Genomic DNA, 22553 nt, shown 5'->3' with positions numbered 1-22553 from the left:
AACTAGTTGGTACCTAACCTTCTAATTTCTGTATAAGTCTAATTACATGAAATAGAAGTGGGGGTTTTGATTTTTTACTTTGCTTTTCTGTTTGGAGTATCATTGAAACTACTGTATTGTAAATGACGGAAAATAACTGCATATGTTAAAAAAATAAATTGTATAAAAAAATAGAAAAATAACTTGGTTGAAAAAAAAACAAAAAAACCAAACCTCAACATGCTTCAGAAGAAAACAATCCAAAGGCCCTACCAACTGCCATTTGTAATGTCCAGAATGCAATAAAAAAGTTTACTAGATGGGCAAGAAACATGAAAATATGATTCCCAGCCAAGAAAAGAAGCAATATTGAAAACAGCCCCAAGATGATTCAGATGTTGAATTAAAATTTAAAACAGATATTACAAATATGTTTAAGTACTCAAAGGTAAAAATAGTCACAATGAATGAATACAGGAGATCTCAGCAGAGAAATGGCAAAGAGAATAAAATGGAAATACTACAGCTGAAAAATACAACAAATGAAATGCAACTGGATGGACTTTAACTGGTCTTAAGAACAGACTGGAGATGACAGAAGGAAGGGTAAATGAGCTTGAAGGCAGAGACAAGAGACAAGAGAAGTAAAGTGGACCAGAGAGACCATATTAGAAAGTCTATTATAATGGTGGCTGAGAAGAAGAAAAGAGAGAGAATGGGGCAGAAAAAAATCTAAAGAAGCAATAACCTAAAATGTAATGAATTTTGGATCAACTTGCACATGCAAGATCTCAGCAAATCTCAAGCAGTGTAAACATGAAGAAAACACAACAAGGCACATCATGGTCAAACTCTGAAAACTTTGAAAGAAGCCAGAAGGATAAGGACACACCACACATCTGACTTTATATCAGAAAAAATGTAGATCAGAAGCAATGGAACAAAATTTATGTGCAGAAAAAAAAGCCATCCCAGGAAATCTATGTGCAGTAAAAATATTCAAAAACAAGGGAGAAATGAAGACGTTTAAATGACAGCTGAAAATAATTCTTCAGCTGACTGACACTGCAAGAAATGCAACAGGAAATTCTTCAGGCTGATGGGAAATTACACCAGATGGAAGCTAGGATTGACAGAAAGCAAAAAAGAGTACCGGATATGGTGAATATGTATGTAAATATAAAATGTGAAATTTTCCCTTTTCTTATTTTCTTTAAAAGACCCTGATTACTTAAAACAAGGATTATAACAATGTACAATTGAATTTATATGAATGAAAAACATTAACAGCAAAAAGGTGGTTACAAATGGACTTACACAGTTATAAGTTTCTTATACATAACGTGAAGTGGTACAATGTTAACTCTAAGTAGATTACGGTAAATTAAAGATTCATATTATAAACTCCTAGAGGAACTAGTAAATACAATACAAAGAGGTACAACTAAAAATTCAATAAGGGTGCCTGAGTGACTCAGTCTGCTAAGTGTCTAGCTCTTGGTTTCAGCTCAGGTCATAATCTCAATTTGTGATCTTGAGCCCAACACTGGGTTCCATGCTGAGCATGGAGCCTGCTTAAGATTCTATTACTCCCTCCTCCTCTGCCCCTCCCCTATTTTCCCACACAGGTACAAGCTCGCTCTCTCTCTTTCTCTCTCTCTCAAAAATAAAAATAAAAAGCTAATAGAGTAGTTAAAATGAAATAGTAAAAAACTTGATAAACTCAATAGGAAGCAGAGAAGGAGGAACAGGAACAGAAAAAAAAAAAAGGAAAGAATGAAGAGATGGGACAAATAAGAACAAATAGGAAAATGGTAGGCCTAAACCTCACCAAACCACATTAATATCAATAATTACATAAATAGGTGGATTAAATCCTCCATGTAAAAGGCAGAGATTACCATATTTGATTTTAAAAAGCAAAATCTACCTATATGTTTTCTACAAGAGATACCTCTATGTAGAAAGACACATCTAGGCTGAGAATAAACAGATGGAAAAGAGATACCCAATCCAAAAGTCAAGCATTAGAAAGCTGATGTGGCAATATGAAGTTCAAACAACACAGAGTGCAAGAGAAGGAATTTCACCAAAGACAGATGTGGTTATTTCATCAGGATAGCATAACAATCATAAACATGTATGCACTTAATAACAGAACTGTAAAATTAAAATGAGAAACAGACAAATCCATAATCATAATTAGAGATTTTAACCTGTTTCTCAGCAACTGACACCACAACTAGAAATATTTCAGAAGAGTTGAACAACATTATCAACCACTTAAACCTACTTGACATTAAAGAACACATGCCCAATAACTATGGAAGAGAGTGTCTTTCCCCCCCACCCCAACAGAAAGCCACTTAATTTTCTCCTATAGTCTAATGAGTAACTTATTAAATTTTAATAACATTTTAAAGATATACTTTACATATGAGAAATTGTACCCATTTAAAGGTTACAATTTCATGTTTTGACAGATGTATATACTCAGGAAGCCACCCCAACAATCAAGATATAGAACCTTCCACCCCCCACAAAATACTTCCTTATGCCCCTTTCTACCTTTTCTGTCCCTCTACTTCCTGCTCCAGGCCACCACTGATCAGTTTTCTATCCCTATTGATTAGTTTGCATTTTCTATCAATGGATTCATACAGTATATGCTCCTCTGCTCTGATTTCTTTCGCTCAGTTGTGTAACAGTATCTGGTTCCTTTTTTTCTTAGAGACTGTGTTCCATAGTGTAGATGTACATTTTGTTTATCCATTTACCTATTGGACATTTGGGTCATATTTGGCTGTTATTAGTGAAGCTGCAATGAATGTTAATGGACAATTTTTTGTGTAGATATGTTTTCATTTCTCTTGGATGTGAATTTAGGAGTGAATCGCTTAGTTATATGGTGGGTATATGTTTAACATTATAAGAATGCTGGGGCGCCTGGGCGGCTCAGTCGATTGAGTGACTCTTGATTTTGGCTCAGGTCAGGATCCCAGGGTTGTGGGGTCAAGTCCCACGTAGGGCTCTGTTCTGAGCATGGAGCCTGCCTAAAATTCTCTCTCTCTCCCTCTCTCTCTCCCTCTCTCCCTCTCTCTCTCTCTCTCTCTCTCTCTCTCTCTCTCACAACAATAGCAACAATAAAAACATTGTAAGAACGCCAAAGAGTTTTTCTGAAGTGATTGTACCAGATTCCCACCATCATTCTTCACATTTGTTTTATTTTTCACATTCTTTGCAAGCAAACATGGGATTTTCACCAAGTAGAGCACACACAGACAAAACCACATTTTAAAAAATCACAAAAAGATATCTTGAAAATCTCTCAAATATTTATAAATTAAACAACATACTTCTAAATAACCCAAGGATCAAAGAACTCACCAGAGAAATTGGAAAATATTTTGAACTGACTAGTAATAAAAACATAACACATCATTGTTTCTGGGATGCAGCTAATGAAGTGATTAGAGGCAAATGTATAGCTTTAAATATTTGTGTTAAGAAATACTTATGCAAAAAAGAAAACTACTTGTGTTTTAAAAAATACGTATGTTCATGACCCCTGACTCATGCAACCTTCTAAAGAAAGCAGCAGCAGCAGAAGAGTAAATACAGACCACAGGAAAGAGGATGGAAATAATAAACATAAAAGTGAAAATCAGTCACAGAAAATAAATTATAATCAATAAAATAAATGTTGGTTATTTGAAAAAAAAAAACCCACCAATACCAAGGATGAGAGAAAAAGCATTGTTACAGAGTCTACAAGCATTAAAAATAAGGCAATATTATGAACAATTTAATTTGCTAATTTGGGCAATTTAAAAATGGACAGATTCCTTAACTTACACAGGAAGAAGTAGAAAATATTAAAAGCTCCACATCTATTAAAAGAATTAAATTCTTCATTACAAACTATTCCATAAAGAAAACTCCAGGCCCATAGAGTTTCACTGATGAATTTTGTCAAAAATTTAAGGAAGAAAATAATAATGGCAAAATACACCAGTTATTTCAGCAAATAGAGGAAGAAGAAATGCTTCCCATCATTTTATGAGGCCAGGGTTATTTTGATATCAAAATCTGACAAAGGCATTCTAGGAAAAGGAAATTACAAACCAGTATCCCTCAAACACTTAGATGCAAAGGTCTTCAACAAAATATGAGCAAGCTGAACCCAGAAATACATACAAAGAATTCATTATTGCCAAGAGAGATCTATCCCAGGAATGCAAAGTGGTTTTGCATTCAACATACCATCAATGCAATTTATCACATTAGAAGAAAAAAAATACTGTGATCACAGCAACATATAGAGTAAAAGCATTTGACCAAATTCAACACTTGTTTATGAAAAAACAAAACTCTGAAACTTAAGACTGAAAGGAAACACCCTCAACCTGATAAAAATGCATCTATGAAAAACAGCTGCAGCTGACACCAGACTTGATGATCAGAGACCAAACATTTTCCTTCTAAGATTAGAAATAGGTCAAGGATGCCTACTCCTACCACTTTACTGAACATTTTTACTGAAAGTTGTGGCCACTGCAACAAAGTAAAAAAAATCAGATAGTTATATGTATGTATATGTGTGTATGCATATATACATTTTATATAGATATAAATTTACAAATGTCATATACATAAAAAAGCACATTGTTTTATTTGTAGATGACAGGGTCATGTACATAGAAAATCCTAACGAAATTATAAAGCAACTACTAGAACTAATAAGTGAATTTAGAAAGAGCTCAAAATAACATGTCAATTTCATTTTTTTACATACTAGCAAAGAAAAAATAGACTCTGAAAAAATGTTAAAGTACTATTTACAATAGCATCAAAAGCCATAAAATGCTTAGGGATAAATTTATACATGCAAAACTGTGCACTGGAATCTGTAACAATTTCTGAAAGAAATTAATGAAGACCTAAAAAAGCAAAGAGATATAATCTGTTCATGAATTGGAAACTTGATATTAAGAAGTTCCCTATCCAAACTTATTTATAGATTCAACACGATCCTAATAAAAAAATTTCATTAGAAATTGACAATCTGATTTTTCACAGAAATTGAGAAGTTGATTCTAAAACTTGCATGGAAGTGTTAAAAGAACTATAATAGTTAAAATAGTTTTGCAAAGGCAACACAAAATTGGAGGACTTAACGATCTGATTTCAAGTCTTACTCTAAAGCTACACACAATTAGTAAGACAGTATGTTTCTTGCCTAAGGACAAAGATCAGCGGAACAAAGTAGAGGGTCCAGAAGTAGAAGCACACAAATGTAGTAATTGGAAAAGTGCCAGCGTAATGTAGTTGGGAAGAGGATAGTTTTGTTTTGTTTTGTTTTTGTTTAACAAACGGTGCTAGAAAATGGAATGTCCATATGGATAAAATGAATTTCAACTTGTAACTCTCATCATACACAAAAATGGATTCAAAATACCCATAGACCCACGTGTAAACACTAAAAGAATAGGACTTCCAGAAGTACACATAGGAAAAAAAATTCATGATGTTAGGGTAGCTAAGTTTTTAGGGTGCAAAGAGCACTAGCCTCCACACTGTGAAACTTCTGCTCTTCAAAGGATGCCTTTAAGAAAACGAATAGGCAAGTGACAGACTGAGAAGACATATAATAATACACATATCTGACAAACACTTTTAAATTCAGAATGCATGAAAAACTTATAAATTAATAAAAGATGACAAACAACCACATAAAAGCATGGACATCATTAGTTATCAGGGAAATCAAAACCACAATGAAATACACTCCATTCCTGCCAGAATGATTACAATTAACAAGACTGACAATACCACATGTTGATGAGGATGTGGAGCAATTGAAATTCTCATGCATTGCTAGAGGAAGTGTAAAAGTTCAGATACTTTGGGGAGCGCCTGGGTGACTCAATCAGTTGAGTGTCCAACTTCGTCTCAGGTCATGATCTCACTGTTCGTGAGTTCAAGCCTCATGAGCAGCATGGAGTCTGCTTTGGATTTTCTGTCTCCTGCTCTCTGCCCCTCCCCCACTCGCGCTTGCATTCCCTCTCTCTCTCTTTCAAAAATAAACATTTAAAAAAATTTTAAATGTTTCAGATACTTCAGAAAACTTTTAACAGCTTCTTAAAGTTGACTATATACCTGCCCCATGACCCAGCAAGTCCAATCCTAGATATATCCCCCAAAGAAATGAAATCCTATGTCCACAAAAAGAACTTATTCAAGAATGCTCATGCTTTATTCATGATAGCTCCAAACTAAAAACCCATGTGAATATCCATTAACAAGAGAATTGAACAAATTGCGTAGTCATGCAATGGGGTGCCACATAGCAATAAAAACAAATGAGACCCATGCACCTAGAACATAGATGAATCTTATAAATACTAGGTCAGGCAGAGTCCATGCTATAGGATTCTACACGTAAGAAGTTCCAGAATGGGGCGGGGGGGGGGGGGGCGGGGTGCCTAGGTGCCTCAGTCATTTAAGCATCAGACTCTTGATCTCAGCTCAGGTCTTGATCCCAGGGTTGTTGAGTTCAAGGCCCACGTTGGGCTCCACTCTGGGAATGAAGCCTACTTAAAAAAAAAAAAAAAAGCTCCAGAACGGGCAAAATAAAGCTATGCAATAGAAACCAGAACAATGTCTATGAGGAGTGGAAGCACTTTCTGGGTAACAGAATGTTCTATAGCTTAATTTTGTGGTGGTGGTAGCTTACTGTGCAAAATTTGTGTAACAGTGCTTTTCAAATCTGTATTATTTTGTTGAAGTAAATCTTAACTCAATTTAAAAAGAGAGAGAAAGAGAGGGACCTGGGTGGCTTAGTTGGCTGAACATCTGACTTCAGCTCGGGTCATGAGTTCACAGTTCTTGATTTGTAGCCCTACGTCACCTCCCTCTCTCTCTCCACCCCTCCCTCCCCTCTCAAAAATAAACATTAAAGAGAGAGAGAGAGAGAGAGAGAGAGAGAGAGAGAGAGACGGAGTGAGAGACAATAAATAAATATAAGAGAGAGAGAGAAGAGAGAGAGGAGAGAGAGAGAAGAGAGGAGAGAGAGAGAGAGAGAGAGAGACATGGAAAGAGAGAGAAGGGCAATGTAAAGAAATGGATAGGGGCACCTGGGTGGCTCAGTCAGTTAAGCGTTCAACTCTTGCTTTCAGCTCAGGTCATGATCTCAGTTTCCTGGGTCGGGCCCCCTGTCAGGCTCTGCACTGACAGTGTGGAGCTTGCTTGGGATTCTCTCTCTCTTCCTCTCTCTCTGCCCCTCCCCCATGCACACTGTGTGTGTGTGTCTCTCTCTCTCAAATAAATAAGTACAGTTTAAAGAGAGAGAAAAAAAAAGAAACTGACAAAGACAACAATAATTTCCAAAAGCTTGTTTTAGTTCAGGCTGCTATAAGAGAATACCATAGACTGGATGTTTTATAAACCACAGAAATTTATTTCTCACAGTTCTGGATGGGAAATCCAAGATCAAGGCACTAGCAGATCTGATGTCTGGGAGGAGCTACTTTCTGATTTATAGAAATCTGGCTGACTTCTCCCTGGACCCTCACATGGCAGAAGGAGTGAGGGAGCTATGTGGGGTCTCTTTATAAGGGCATTAATCTCATTCATGAGGGCTGCAAAGGCCACATCTCCTAATACCATCACATCGAAGGTTAGGATTTCAATGTATGGATTTTAGGGGGAGACGAATATTCAGTCCATAACAATGAAGCACAAGGAACCCACAAGGGCACCAGGCTCAGATGCCCAGCCACCTGGCTAAGTTGGAATGGTCTCTGAGGCATCCGTGCCAATCACAGGGCACCCCCATACCAACAGGATGGGAACAGACCCCTTTCTGGAAAGTGGGACCTTTCAGAAGGCACAAAAGGATTCAGCTCTATATTTTTAGGGAAACTTTTGGTTGAATGAGAAAGGTGGTGGCTGAATAGAGAAAAACTGGCATTCCTGTTTCTGGGCTCAGACATCTATCAGTGGGCTTTAGGAAATACCCCTGATGAAGGTCCAGGTGCCAGGAGCACAAATAGTCTTCAGAGGCTGACAGTCCTCAAGCAGCTGGCACCACCTTTCTTGGGTAGCAGGTCCCTGCTTCCTTGTTGTCCCCCTGCTCTGGGGACACAGAGCCAACATCAACCCTGAACACTTCAGAGCCAAAGTTCTTGTTCCAATGCCCCTTGCCTGACCACTGCTGCTGGGCTTCCTCATTCAAACATTCACATCCAGCATCTGACACAAGTGGGTGCATTTCCAAAGGAGGGGCTACAAGCCATCCCTCAGGCAAGTCTTGGCTTTCATGAAGCCTAGCTTCTCCATCTGTGAAATGGGCTGACTCCTGCCTTCATCATCCAATGAGAACCTTGAGTTCACGTGCTGGGCATTTGGCGGGCTCAGCAAAGTTAGCTCACCTCACTGTGTGGATGAAAAGGCAGCAATGGTCCTGTTAAGAACCCAGCACACAGGGAAGTTAAAATCATTTATATATATATATATATATATATATTTCAAGATCAATGTAATATATTGTATCAATATAAAGAAATAAAGAAACAGGGTCAACTCAATTGATATAGAAAAAGCATTTGACAAAATGCAATACTTCTTCATGATACAACATTCAATAAAACTAGGAATAGAAGGACACTTCCTCAATGTGATAAAAGCCATATGCAAAAAACCCACAACCAACATCACACTCAATGGTCAAAACTGAAAGCTTTTCCTCTAAGATCAGGAACAAGACAAGGATACCTGTTCTTGCCACTTCTATTCAACCTAGTGCTAGAAGTCCTAGCCAGAGTAATAAGGCAGGAAAGAGAAACAAAGGGATTCAAATTGTAAAGGAAGAAGTAAAATTATCTCTGTTGACAGATGACGTGATCTTCTACGTAGAAAACTCTAAAAATTCCACAAAAACACTGCTAGACCTGCCTTATAAATGCACTTTCAAAGTTTCAGGATACAAAATCAATACACAAAAATAGGCTGTATCCCTATACACCGATCACAAACAATCTGAAAAGGAAATTAAGAAAACAATCCTTACATCAAGCAGAATAAAATATAAGGGAATAAATTTAACCAAAAAAGCAAAAGGCTTGCACACTAAAAACTACAAAACGTCACTGAGAGACCCATTAAAGACCTAAATAAGCGGGAAGACATTTCCATACTCACAGACCGGAAGACTTAATATTACTGGAATACGTATACTATACAGATCAAAGTTATATACAGATTGAATGCAATTACCAAAATCTCAACAGTGTTTTTCTTTTTTTTTAGAAATAGAAAAACTGGTCATAAAAATACAAATTTTTGGAATCTCAAAATCCCCAAATAACCAAAATAATGTAGGAAAAAAAGAATGAAATTGGAGGACTCACACTTCTTGATTTAAAAACTTATCATGAAGCCATAGTAGTCAAGACTGACATAAAGACATAGACACCAATGGAATAGAATAGAAATCCCAGAAATAAACTATTGCTTCTGTTATCAGCTGATTTTTGACAAGGGTGCCAGATTATTCAATGGCAAAAGGACAGTCTTTTCAACAAATGGTACTGGGAAAACTGGATATACACATAGAAACAGATGAAGGTGGCCTTTTTCTTATATCAATTTATATATAAAATAACTCAAATGGATCAAAGACCTAAACATAAGGGATAAAACTATAAAACTCTTAGGAAAAAACAGGCAGAAACTTCCACAACATTGGATTTGGCAATGATTTGTATATGACACCAAAATAAAAAAAGAAAAAATGGGTAATTTGACTTTATCAAAATTTTAAAATTTTGTGTCTTAAAGGAAACCATCAAGAGACCAAAAAAGATAAACCACAGAATGAGAGAAAATATTCATAAATCATAAATCTTATAAAGAATTAATATACAAAATGTGTAAAGAACACCCACAACACAACAACAAAACAAAAAACCCAATGGGCAAAGAACTTGAACAGGCGTTTCTCCAAAGAAGATCTACAAATGGCCAATAAGCATATTAAAAGATGCTGAAAGTCACTAGTCACTAAAATTAAAACCATGTGATACCATGTCATACCCATTACAATGGCTATTATCAAATGACAACCAACCAACCAACCCAGAAAAGACTGATTGTGAGGATGTGGAGAAATTGGAAAACTTGTGCATTGCTGGTAGGAATATAAGATAATGCAGCTGCTCTGGAAAAGTCTGGCAGTTCCTCAAAAAAGTAAAACATAGGATTACCATATGATTCAGCCATTCCGCTCTTACATAGATACCTAAAAGAACTGAAAGCAGGACTCTAAAAGATACTTATATACTCATGTTAATAGCAGTATTGGTTCCAATAGCCTAAAGGTGGAAGCAACCCAAGTGGCCATCAACAGTTGAATGGATAAACAAAATGTGGTGTGTACATATTATCGAATACTCCTGAGCCTTTAAAGGGAACCAAAATTCTGACAGATGCTACAACATGAACTTCTTAAACATTATTCTAAGTGAAATGACAATGTATGATTCCACTTATATGAGGTAACTAGAATAAGCAAATTAACATAGACAAAGTGGAATCGAGCTAACCAGAGGCTGGTGGGGAGTGTAAAATGGGGACAGTTTCTGTTTGGGGTGATGCGAAAGTTCTGGAGCTGGATGGTGGTGAAGGTTGCACAACAGTGTGACTATACTTAATGCCACCAAATTGTACACCTAAAAATGGTTTTAAAAGGGTAAGTTTTATGACCTGTATATTTTATTCAGTTTAAAATATATATACATAGAAGATGGCCTGAATGAAAAAAAGCAATTGGAATCAAAAAAGGTGATTTCTGATGGCCTGGCCCAGTTGGATTAGTTTTTTGTTGTTGTTGTCTGTTTATTTATTTTATTAACTTTTTAAAATTTACATCCAAGTTAGTTAGCATATAGTGCAACCATGATTTCAAGAGTAGATTTCTTAATGCCCCTTATCCATTTAGCCCATTCCCCCCTCCCACAACCCCTCCAGTAACCCTCTGTTTGTTCTCCATATTTAGGAGCCTCTTAAGTTTTGTCCCCTTCCCTGTTTTTATATTATTTTTTGCTTCCCTTCCCTTATGTTCATCTGTTTTGTATCTCAAAGTCCTCAAACTCAACACCCAAAAAACAAATAATCTAGTGAAGAAATGGGCTAACGACATGAACAGACACTTCTCCGAAGAAGATATCCAGATGGATTAGTTTTTGACAGGAGCCTGCTGCCTGCTTTCTCCTGACCAGCCTGGAGTTGGTCTGAGCTACCTAGTGCCTGAGGTAAGCCAAATTGTGGGGAACTCCCCCTCTCCTTTGAGGCAGGAAGTTTAAATTATCAGGTCAATTAGGAAAGATACAACCGAAAAATACAAGTTTCATTCACACTTCAAGGAGGCGTTTTCTGGCTGGGTGCCACTTTTATTATTTTTGGCGGAGGCGGCTGGAAGCCCCACAGACCCAAGTAAAGGTACAATGTGATCTTTGATTTGCGTTTCAGAGATCAAAGAGAGTGAGTTTGGGTGTAAACGCAGATAACATTTCAGAGATGGTTTCATGAAAGGAGTCACTAGACCAGGGCAGAAAGGGAGCTGGTCTCTTACGCGTGTGTTCGCCTCTTTTTCCAGGGGCTTCGGCTACTGATGGCCCCAATAACTCCTGGCTTGCATCCAGGTCCTTGGCTCACAGGGCATTCAATCTTTGGGCTGGGGGGCAGATATCCTCTCCCACCTCCTGTCTAGGCACGTAAGCACTGGCACCCAACGTCATGCTCCACTCTTTCCCAAAGTCTCTGAGTGCTTGAATGAGCATGCCACTCCTGGGGAGCAAACATGGCCTTGGCAGCCTGCCCTCATTGTCCTCTCAGTCCAGCCTCGACCTGGCAGCACAAACACACCCCCTAGAAAACCTACAGGCCCCGCTTACCAGCCTCTAGGCACCCAGGTGGGGCGTCCACGCGGCCAGCCCAGCCATGCCCTCTCGCTCCTGGGCGGCAAGTAGGCAGAACCAGGCCCTAAGTTTCGAGCATGGGGCGCTGGGTGGCGAGAGATTTTCCATCGAGGTTCTGAAGACCCTCTATGCCCAACCCTCCCTAACGGCCTCCGTTCCCAGCATCCCTCCTGACGTTCAGAAGCGCCGCAGTGCCCAGCCGATTTGAGGGCAGAGGCAACCGCTCCAACATCCCTGGAGGATGCAGGTGGGTGCCCCGCCCCTCTCTCCTCCTATGCATTCCTCAGCTCTAGTGCGTTTCGCGCCGGCACGCTGGACACCGCCGGCCCTGGCCACTCCACGCCTGCCCACGTTGCCTGGTCAGCTCTAGGCACTTGGCACTGAGTCTTGGGGCTGAGCGTATTCCCATCACCCCCCGCGCCTCAGTGCTGCGCTGGCAGGGCCTGGCAGCGCCTGCGCAGCTATGGGCCTCAAGGCTCACAGCGCAGGCGCAGCCCTGCAGGGAGAGGAGGGTGGGAGGTGCCGGGAACCGGCGCGGGGACGTATGCGGCGGCCACGCGCACGCTGGGGGGCGTGGCTGCGCGGGGTGGCTTTGCTCGGAGCGTAGTACTTGCCCGAGCGGGTGTCGCCGACTTTGGACAGAGGGTCAGAGGGTCGGCGGGAACCTGAGTGCCCGGAGGGTCACCCCCATCCTTCCTAACTCCCTGTCCGAGGAGAGACGCTCGGAGCCCTCGGACTGAGTACCTGTTGTCCTTCGGAAAGGCGGGCCTCAGTTCTCGGTCTGCGCCGTGAGCGGGGGAGAGCCTGAAATCATTTTCGGGTGGTTCCAGCTGTCTTCGGAAGTCGCCCCCGCGCCCTACCTCACCTCACGGCGGCCGATCTTGTTCTGCGCTTTCTAGGTGGCACTTGGAGTCTCTCCCTGGGACGGAGACGGGACCGCAGTCTCCGGGCGCAGATCCGTGGACCCTCTTCGCAGACGCCTCGCGGAGCCTCAGGTGGGTCGGCTTCTTTTTGCAATGGGACTTGTGAGCTCATATCCCCACGGTTTCCTGCATGGCGTTTGCGAGAGGGGTGGTGCAGTGTTGCCCTCCACTTGCTGTGAAGCTTTGGGCAAGTTTTTCTACCCCCGGGGCCCCTGGTCTCCTAGGAGCGGAGAACGCTCTAGCGTTGTAGGTGCTGGCTTTTGGCTTTGCGGGGGCAAATGCTTGTGCCTCCCGGTACCTGCTCCTTGAGTAAAGCGCTGTGCAGTCCAGGAGAAGGGCCCAAATTCCTGTGTTAGGGTGGGGAGAGAAAGAAGAGGGGTCAACAAACTAATAGCTGTGGGAGGACCAAGGTTCTCAAGAGTGTTCAGAGACCCAAGCCTAGGAAGGTTCAGGCCTAAGAAGGCTGGTTGTCATAGGGGAGCCTTCTCCCTGAAGCTACAGGGGTACACAGGCATGGTGGTCATCAGGCAGGGGACCGCTAGGGTTCAGTCGGGGGGGGGGGGGGGGGGGAGGAGTTTGGGACTGGGAGGAAGCCAGGACAGAGACCGGGTAGTGTATTGTGTCCTGGGCATGGGATGTGGTTTTTGCACACAGCCTGGCCCTTAACCTTAGATTGGTGGTAGGAGCTGGAGTGTGCTTCGTGGTCACTGGCATTCATGGTCATTGTTTTTGAGATTGATGAGGGACTGGACTGGACTCTTGAGTGGATTGCGTTTGGGTGCTGCCCCTTGAGGCACTGCTGCTAGAAGGCTGTCATATTCTTTTTCTCTGTAAGGATGGCAAGGCTTTCAGGTGGAAGAATCATCCCTCAGAGTGGGGGCCATCCCTGAGAGGTTCCAGAATACTTAGGTGACAGAGGTAGGTGCTGGTGGCCCTAGAAGCTTCAGATGCTGCAGGCCACCCTGGGAGGAGGTGCTCAGCAGAAAGATAGCAGAGCTGTCTCCCTGGAGGAACTCACTCTGATGGGTGCAGGGGTAGATAAACACATAGGCAACTATGCACAAAGGTGTGTGCAGACCGTTGTGCGCCTGGGTGTGAGCTGATGGAGCATTGGCATATGTGTGGAGGGGTTGGAGAGTGTGTTCCGTGGAGGCTCTGAGTGGACCTCTCTTTGCAGACATACTGGGGAGGTGGCCACTATCAGGCTAGCAGTGGGAGAGCCCTGAGAGAGGGCTCCTGGCATTGGAAGGGAACTGTACTTGATGTTTACAGCCTCCTTTGCCATTTTGGGGTTCTTTGGACTGCTCAGGGTTGATGACCACTGCTCTCCAGGCCCTTTACTGGAATGTCTTTGGGGTGGTGAAAGAAGACAGAGTGAATGGGATTAAACTTGAGGGATTGGATCCTGAGCTGTTGACAAAGATGAGGGCGGGAGGTGGTGTTCCGGATGAGGTGGGTGTTGTCAGAAGGCTGGACTCTGAGCGGTGAGGTGGGTTTGGAAAGCATTGGTGGGGAGGCTGGTGGGCACAGAGAATAGTGGGACCCCAGGTTTCTGTCTGGCAATCAGGTAGCACCTTCCAAGCTCCTAGTGCTTTGATGTGAAAGGATCTGGTGACATGGTCTGCTTACTTAACGCTCACAGTGTTTGGAGTGACTAGGTGACTCATTCTCAGTGGTAGTTCGTAACCAGCATGGTGATGTGTGGTGGTTAATCATATGGTCTTTAGAGCCAGGTTCAGCTGCCTCTGTCACCTACTGGTTGGTGTGTGGCTGCAGACAGGTGACTTCACTCACCACCCTGCGTCTGGTACGATAAGAGTATCAGCCTCATCAAGGGGTCAGTGTTTGCCATAGATAGAGCACTCCGTTAAAGGTTGCTACTGTTGTTCTCCTGAAAATCCCTGACAGCCAGCCAGGCCATCCAAGGAAGCCCAGAGGGTTCTGATCTGGCCCCTTTTCCTTCTCCTGGGACTGACAGCATCTGCCATCACAACTTGCCCATGAAACTTCACAGGTGGCCTGCCTCCTGGGTCCTCCTTCCACTCACGCTCCTAGTGGGATACCTAGGGTTTGCCTGCATATTGCCGCCTCCTGCTGCACGGTGGAGATGGTTGGGCCTAGTTCCCGCTCTTCCCCACCTTGTTTTTGGACAGGATTGCCTTGGATGGTGGCCTGCATCTGACAGTCCCATCAGCTCTTCTCAGCTCTTCTGAGGCCACGGCTGTCAGCTCCTCTGACCCTCAGCACTTGCCTGGAACATCTGGGTTTGCCAGACACCTCTTCAGCCCAACTCTGTCCTGTTGTGTCCTCACCCTCCCCGCTGCACCATCTCTTCTTCCCCCCTTCCTCTTCTAGTCCATGTGGCAGCTCCCCTCTGCTCCCAGCATGCCTTGTGGCCGGCACTGTCGGCATGGCCCTCGCAGTCCCATCCCGGCAGCAGCCAGTGACGCTAACACACACACTTGACAGCAGATGGACCAGATCTCTTTTGGGGGTCATATATGCCCCCCCCCCGGTGGATCCCTGGATTGAGTGGCCCTGCTGTGGGGACCCTGTGTATGTGCATATGACCATGGAGCAGAAGAGCACGGCCAGCAGTGCTCCTGGTGGTAAGCCCACAGAAAGGGGACCCCTGGCTCTGTGCATGCCCAGCCCATGGCCCCTCAGGGTGGACTTCCACTAGGTGCCAAGTTGGAACCAGGTACCTTTGATGACTTCTTATGGCTTGTGGACCGATTTTGGACTTAGTTGGGTGATTACATGTCCTTTTGCTTTGAGAACTGTCAGGACAACCTCAGCCATGTCTATGAGATTCTTGGGCACCTGACCGGCCAAGCCTGGGCTTGAGCAGCCCCCTACCTCGTCGGGGACCTGCCCCTTCCTGATGATTATGAGCTCTTCTGCCAGGATCTCGAGGATGTCGTTCAAGACCCGAACAGTTTTGCTGAGTACCATGCTGCAGTGCCTTGTCCCCTGGCCCCCGCCTCAAGCTAGCCACCAGTGGCCCCACAGCTGCCTGTGGTTAGGTGATACTTAGCTAGGTATTCGGAGGCCCTGGTATTCAACATGGGTGTTGTCCCAGTTGCTGTGGCCACCGTTGATTTTTAAAGTTCCAACTCTACGTCCAGAAATGGTCTCCCTGAGCAGCAGCTGGCCAAGGAGAGCAGCCTTGGGTCTGTGGAGTCCCCCACCTTGTCTAATTCTGCATGCAGTACTGATCCTGGTCCTGTGGGGCCAGCTCCTCCCAGCCAGGGTAGTTGGCCCCCACACCTGTCCCTGCACTTTCAGGATCTGCTAACCCACCTGCCCAGAAACCAGATCCAGTTCCACTAGGGAGTCCAGAAATGCAGAAGACAAAGGAGGAAGTTTCCGAGACAGAGGGAAACCAGAAGGCATCCTTAGGTACCCACCCTAAGGTGGCAGCAGGTGGCAGATACCCAGAAACCCTGAGAGAGCTAGCAGTTTCTCTTACTCCCTACCCTACAGCCCTGGATTCTGAACACAGCCCAGGCAGAGGCAGTAGTGCCCCTGGTGATGAAGTGGTTGGCATAGCTGAGAAGCCCCACAGTGCCCCAGCAGGACAGAGTGGCTTGCCAGATGACTCTAGCCATAGTGTGCCAGGTCGTGCCTTATCCACTTGCTTTACTGCTGGGCCACTTGCTTTATTGCTTTCTTGGAGGTGAGCCTGTTTGGGCTCTGCCCTGTCTGAGCACTAACAGCCCCCTTGTCCTCCTCATCGCCCCACCTCCTCTTATAGCAGAATATTGAGCTCTACCATGTGCCCCTCATTCTCTGACTTCTCCAGTCACCCAGAGGTTGCCTCTCACTAGGCTCTCAGCTGCATTTCCATTGGACAGAGTTCCATACAGCATTCCCCATTCAGATAATCTGTATGTCTTCATAACTATTCCCCTCCCCAGACCCTTCATTCAATGTTGGCTGGGGACTGGACTCAGTCTGCCATGCCAGCCATGTTTGGATCTGTCCCTGGATGGTATCTCTACTTAGGCCCCCTTCCACATCTTGGCTCCCTGTGACTTCTGCCCTCTGGGGTAGAATTTGAGAAAGGCTGCATGGAGGAAGTGACTACTTTGATCATTTAGTACTATTGGGATGGCAGAGAAAGATGCTTCCCTATGAGTATACCAGCAGCCTGGGACAGCTAGGAGGGTGGGATACAAGCCTCCTTGCCAGTCTTAACTAAGTTCCAAGCATTTCCCCCTTCTGCATATTAACATTGTAGTTACAGCCGGCGTTTTCAGAAGTTGGCGTGAATTTTTGTGTTTCCGTGCCTTTGCCCATGTTGTCCTCCCACTTCTTGCTCTTCAGGATTCCCTGTCTCCCTGCCCAATGTTAGGCATTGCTGACTCAACACTTAAACCATAACACTATAAATGACTTTTGTCTTTGGGTAGATTGTGAGCCTTTAGGGCAGGGGCTCCATCCTGATCAGCTTTGTGTCCCTGGTACACAATTGGTGCTCATTAAACGTGTTAAATCCATGGCTGATCCTGTGGTGTGGTGGCGGCTGATGAGCAGATCCCTTATTTTGTTGACAGCAACACTGTTGCCTGTTCTGTTGAGAACAGGCTAGGCCCTAACAATGAGCACTCTAGGTTCAGTGTTGCAGGTGTGGTTTCCGGTAGGTGGGGGCTTTGAAAATTGAAGGATCTGGTTGAAGGAATGAGTTGGGCTGAATAGGTGGGAATGGGAGTCTTGGCAGTTGGAGTGTGGCCTTGAAAACTGATTTCCTAGAGCTGGAGTGAAGGAGCAGGCAGCAGATCAGAGCTGTGAGGCCAAGGACCAGAGGATTGGAATGAAGAAAGATCCGTTCTGCACAAGATGGGTTTTCTAATAATGAGAACTAAGCTCAGAAGCTCCCTCAAGCCAAGTGTAACACAGGATGGGTATAGTACCCCTACCCTGAGGAACAATTAGGCAAGAATGTCAAGCCCCTTCAGTTTTACAGCTGGAAACAACACTTTCCTGGAAAGTAGGAAGAAAAAATAAAGTGGAAGCATGAACTGGTATTAAAACTGTTTTAGCGAAAAAACAAACATCTGGTAACAATTTTTAAGTAAAATATACATTGTTGGGATTATTTTATTTAGTAACTATCACTTAAAAAGGTTCTGGGTTCACATGGTTTTATGTGTGAGCTATTTTAAGGCACAGATGGCTTGTAAATAAAAGAGTTGAAAATCTTAGAAATAGGTGGGAAGTTGATATAACCTGAAAAGCAAACAAGCAAGCCCACGGAAGAAATCACTGTGCAGTTGTGGTTCTGATCAAGTGTGGGAAATCCCTGCACGTTGTAGCCCAGCCCCAGATGCACTGCTGCCCCTCCACTATTGCTCATGTCTGGACCCTCCTTTTGTAGACCCAGATCAGACTGCTTCCCATTCCCTGGCCTGACAATGGGTCTGATATTGTTGGCGATATTGTTTGAGCTGGTAAGGTGTCTCTGACAGTAGAACCTGGAGTTACCCTCTGGGATGATGGCCCAATCACTTAGTTGACACTTGCACTATTGCTGGCGTCTGGGCAGGCCACCGTTCTCATCTATATTTAGTGGACCTGAAATGAATTCCTTCAGCTCAAGATGGCCATTTTCCTTTGGCCCCTCTGGCCCTGGGGACCTTTTCTCCCTTGGGCCCCAGATATTTCCTGCAGGCTTGGTATGTAGTCTGGCATACCTCTCCTGAGGGTCCTGTCTCCCAAAGTAGGCCCAAGAGGATCTGTGGAGAGACTAGATGACCTGTATTTTAATTTGGAAAATGTCTCCTATTATGGTTGAGCCCTTGCCACAAAGGAAAAGAAAGGAGGTCAGTGTCTCAGTGGCAATGGACACTTGAGGGTGGGATCAGGAGAAGATGGGAGAGGGCTCTGGCCTGGCCTTGTGGATAAACAGTGCATATGGTATTGCAAAGTGATAGTTTCATTGCCAGCCAATGCTGTGCCCGATCTTTGGGCATATGCAGTGATCTCACTCCTTTCCTGTTCTGAGCGGGGAGGAGAAAGCCAGGAGAAAAGGCCCTACTGTGCATGATGAGAGGAGGAGCCTTTGGCCATTTGTCACTCCTGGCTCTCACATAGGGGATGGAGGAAGGTGCTCCTGAGTCCTGGACAGTCTGGCAGTGTTTTCTGGCTGTGCTCAGGGTCCAGCTGATGTGCTTGGGCCTGCCTACCAGATCATCAGGTCTGTCCTTTACTTGCCTTGGAAATACCTGGAGATTTTATTTCCTAAAGATAGGATATTTATGAGCACTGTGGAAGGGTTTTTAACATACATATCTCCAAGAAAAACTTTAACACAAGAAGTATTAAGGATAAGGTTCTATGAGATACAGAACTTTTTATAAAGTTGCAGCAATGAAGGTACTTGAAATGGTGTGGATGGATAAACAGAGAAGAATAGAGAACTTTGAAATAAAGCCAAATAAATGCAGGAATTTGAGTTCATGCTTAAAGGTATTGTTTCAAATTAATGGGTGTGAAATGGATTATTCACTAAAAGGAGTTGAAACAACTGGTTAGCCATCTGGAAAATAGTAAAACTGGATACCCACTTCACTCTGCCAGGCTCTACTCCAGATGGACTAAAGATTTCAATATTTGAAAAATCATAAAAGTACTACAGGGAAATATGGTGATTTTTTTTTTCTGCCTGTGATCCCAGGATTTTAAAAGTTCTAGGTATCCAGAATTGTTGAAGGCATGGAGAAATGGGCCTTTTCTTGTTGGTGAGAATATCAAATACTACAATTCACCCACATAACATTTCTAAGCGTGCAGACCCTGATCACTTGCCTACGTGCAGATGACTTGTTCATTCCTTGGTGTGGGGCGTCAGAGTGGGACTTGAGCTCCACTTGCCAGCTTGAGGTCCTTGGTGTCATCTAACCTCATAGGGTATTGGGAGGATTGAATAAAATAAAACCCATGCAGTGGTGTGAGCCCTTGGACTACCTAGTGGGTAGTCACTGCATTAACAGCAAGACTACAAACAGCCCCTTGGTCCAGTAGTAAGGAACAAGGTAAATAGAGCTGCTGTCTGTCATGTCAGTCAGGATGGGCCAGATTGTGCTGCAGTAAAAACCTCCCACATTCCACCACTTACCTGTCACAGATCAGCTGGGGTGCCCTCTGCCTGTTACAGAAGACCTGTGCTGATAGGAACTCACTGGACACATTTCTCCACAACCACAGAGGCAACGCAAAGACCACAGTGAATCACAAGTGATACTTGTCCCTCCTTTTCCATTCCCATGGCCAAAGGAAGCTGCCAAACCACACCTGAGTTCTGAGGGATGAGCGGCTAATCCCCTGTGGGGTGGGGCTGTCACAATGGAGAAGATGAACATGACATTCAGCGGTACAACCATCGTTGAAGTGGGGCCAGGCTTGCGTCAATACCCACGGGAAGATGCCTGCTTACTAAGGCTGCATGGCTTAAACTACAGAATGTGTTCCTCACAGTTCTGGAGGCCGGAAGCCCAAGATCAAGGTGTCGGCAGGGTTGTTTCTCCTGAAGTCTGTCCCCTTGGCTTGTGATGGCCATCTTCTCCCTGGGTCCTCACATGGTTGTCCTGTGCACTAACTCCGTCTTACAAGGACACTCACTAGTCATATGAGATTAGGGGCCACCCATTTGACCTCATTTAACCTTAATTATGTTTTTGAAGACCTTGTCTTCAAATACAGTCACTCTCTGAGGTAGTGGTGGTTAGAACTTAAGTGTTTCAGGATTTGGGGGGGAGCACAATTTACCCATAATAGTGGCCAAGATGGATTTCTTGTTTTTCATTTTTGCAATTTCAGACTGTTGTGGTGAGCACCCTTTTGAGCATCACTGAGTGCTGGGTGCAGAGCCTCTCCACGCCCCGGCAGCAACACATGCCTCGTAACGTCTGGCAGTTCTTTTTCTTCTTTCAGAAATCTGTGCATACTGGAAGGCACAGAGACATTACCCTATATTTCCCAGTTTTAATGTTTGCCTTTTACACCGACTCTTGAGTTAGCTTGTAACTAATGGTGTGGCGTGCAGAGGACTCTGCTGTGGCCATCAGAAAGCCAGTGATGAGCAGGGCCCCTGCGCCCACCTGTGTAGCAGGAGTGGGGAAATCTGATGGGTGGAGCTGCTGAGTTTAGGGGCTTGTGTTTTCCAGTGTGACCTATTCTACTCTGACCAGTAGAGGACCCCATCCCACCTTTTCCCATGGGGCACAGACCTGCCAGCGTCAGGTTCAGGATGCCATTCTGGCCCATCCTGTCCATGGTGCCATCTTTCTCAAACACCTGGCTCTCTGGTGCAGTCTATCCCCCACCAATTGTCTAGTTTTATAGTGAGTCTTCATTATTTGGTAGAGAAACATTCCCACTACCTCCCCACCCCTGACACCTTATTCTTTAAGTTGTCTAATTTTATTCTTTGTTTTATTTTGTTGTTTTGTTTTTGTTTATTTATTTATTTATTTATTTGAGAGAGAGAGAGAGAGAGAGAGAGCGAGAGAGAGCGAGCATGAGCAGGGGAGGGTCAGAGAAAGAGGAAGACACAGAATCTGAAGACAGGCTCCAGGCTCTGAGCTAGCTGTCAGCACAGAGCCCAGTGTGGGGCTTGAACCCACGAACCGCGAGATCATGACCTGAACTGAAGTCGGACACTTAACCGACTGAGCCACCCAGGCGACCCTTGTCTAATTTTAAAAACACGTGTCATTGTAAACACAGAGGTGGCATGTCCATTGCTTGGCTCCAGCAATGGTCAGTTCTTAAACTGGGGGTGTCATGTTGGTGGACTGCCTGGCTAAGCGTGCTGTCCTGGACAGTGGGAGTCTTGAGCTCACTTTCTCTTTGGGCTGTGCTTTCCTCATTTGTAGATGGGTGACATGATCTCTGTTACAAGAGTGTTGACAGTCTCAGGCTTGAGAGGAGTCCTTGGCCTGCAGGTGGCTTTGGCAGCCCATTCCTTCTCTCCTGGCCTCAAGGGTGCACAGCCAGGGCTGGGGCCTGTGGGTGGTGGCTGCTCATCCACTTGCCAGGTGCAGCCACCAGAAGTGGAGAGGAGCATCCTGGGCTGCTCTCTCCCATGTGCCTGAGCAGCAGGGAGCCTGGGCCGACCGTGCGCCCACGCTCTGCCACACAGATGACAAAGGACAGGTGCTGTGTAGTCAGCACAGGGATGCCTGCTGGCCACTGGGAGTGCCACATCTCAGGCCCCATCAAGTCCTGAGTGCACAGTGTTGTTCACCTTGACACTTCTGCACCATAGCCATGGTTTTCTGATGGTCACAGGTAGGGAGTTGGGCAGCCTGTGAGGGCCTACAGGATAGGGGAATCCAGGAAGCATGGGTTGGCCAGGTACCTAATCCATTGTGCTGTCCCCTGGGGGATGGCAGCTTTTCTACCAGCAAGACCCTATGTTCCTTCCCTGGAAATACAGGTGTAAATGGGAGCCATGAGTAGTGGTGGCCTGGAGGGTAACCCAGGGCCAGTGCAGCTCTGCCTCTGTGCTCACATCCTGCTCCAGGTGTCCACTTCATAGTGCCCACCATGGCCTCCTGGTCCCTGTCATCGTGTCCTGCACCCCCATCCCCTTCTGGCCCCTACAAGTTGCTGAACTTTTCAAAGTTCCTTTTGCTACCTGTGTGATGGAGAGAATTTCTGCCTCACC

At 44.4% G+C, this 22553-nt stretch overlaps 2 protein-coding genes across 4 annotated transcripts in view; both read left to right on the top strand.

Moving 5' to 3' along the window:
• The first annotated feature begins 11274 nt into the window (after positions 1-11274).
• The window catches only part of GNB1L (G protein subunit beta 1 like), a 58269-nt gene continuing 46990 nt past the window's right edge, over positions 11275-22553 (top strand). The window contains exons 1-2 of one of the 3 annotated variants that reach the window (XM_029922168.1): positions 11275-11291; positions 12857-12952. Coding sequence is in view for 1 of the 3 variants with exons in the window: in XM_029922166.1 (XP_029778026.1) it covers positions 12199-12204; positions 12857-12952 (102 nt within the window). In the remaining 2 variants the exon portion in view is untranslated. Of the gene's footprint in view, positions 11292-12134; positions 12205-12856; positions 12953-15418; positions 15490-22553 lie in introns of those variants that run through there. The other 2 variants (XM_029922166.1, XM_029922167.1) reach the window with 2 other exon arrangements.
• On the top strand, positions 15230-17382 carry RTL10 (retrotransposon Gag like 10). The gene is given in 4 exon segments (XM_029922165.1): positions 15230-15367; positions 15369-15570; positions 15573-16115; positions 16118-17382. Coding segments are annotated over 4 exon segments (1320 nt in total). The 5' UTR covers positions 15230-15238; the 3' UTR covers positions 16564-17382.

Source organism: Suricata suricatta, chromosome 14 (genome assembly GCF_006229205.1).
Source record: "Suricata suricatta isolate VVHF042 chromosome 14, meerkat_22Aug2017_6uvM2_HiC, whole genome shotgun sequence".
NCBI classification, from domain to species: domain Eukaryota; kingdom Metazoa; phylum Chordata; class Mammalia; order Carnivora; family Herpestidae; genus Suricata; species Suricata suricatta.
Note: the sequence above shows the minus strand (reverse complement) of the source record. Positions and strands in the feature narration are given on the sequence as shown.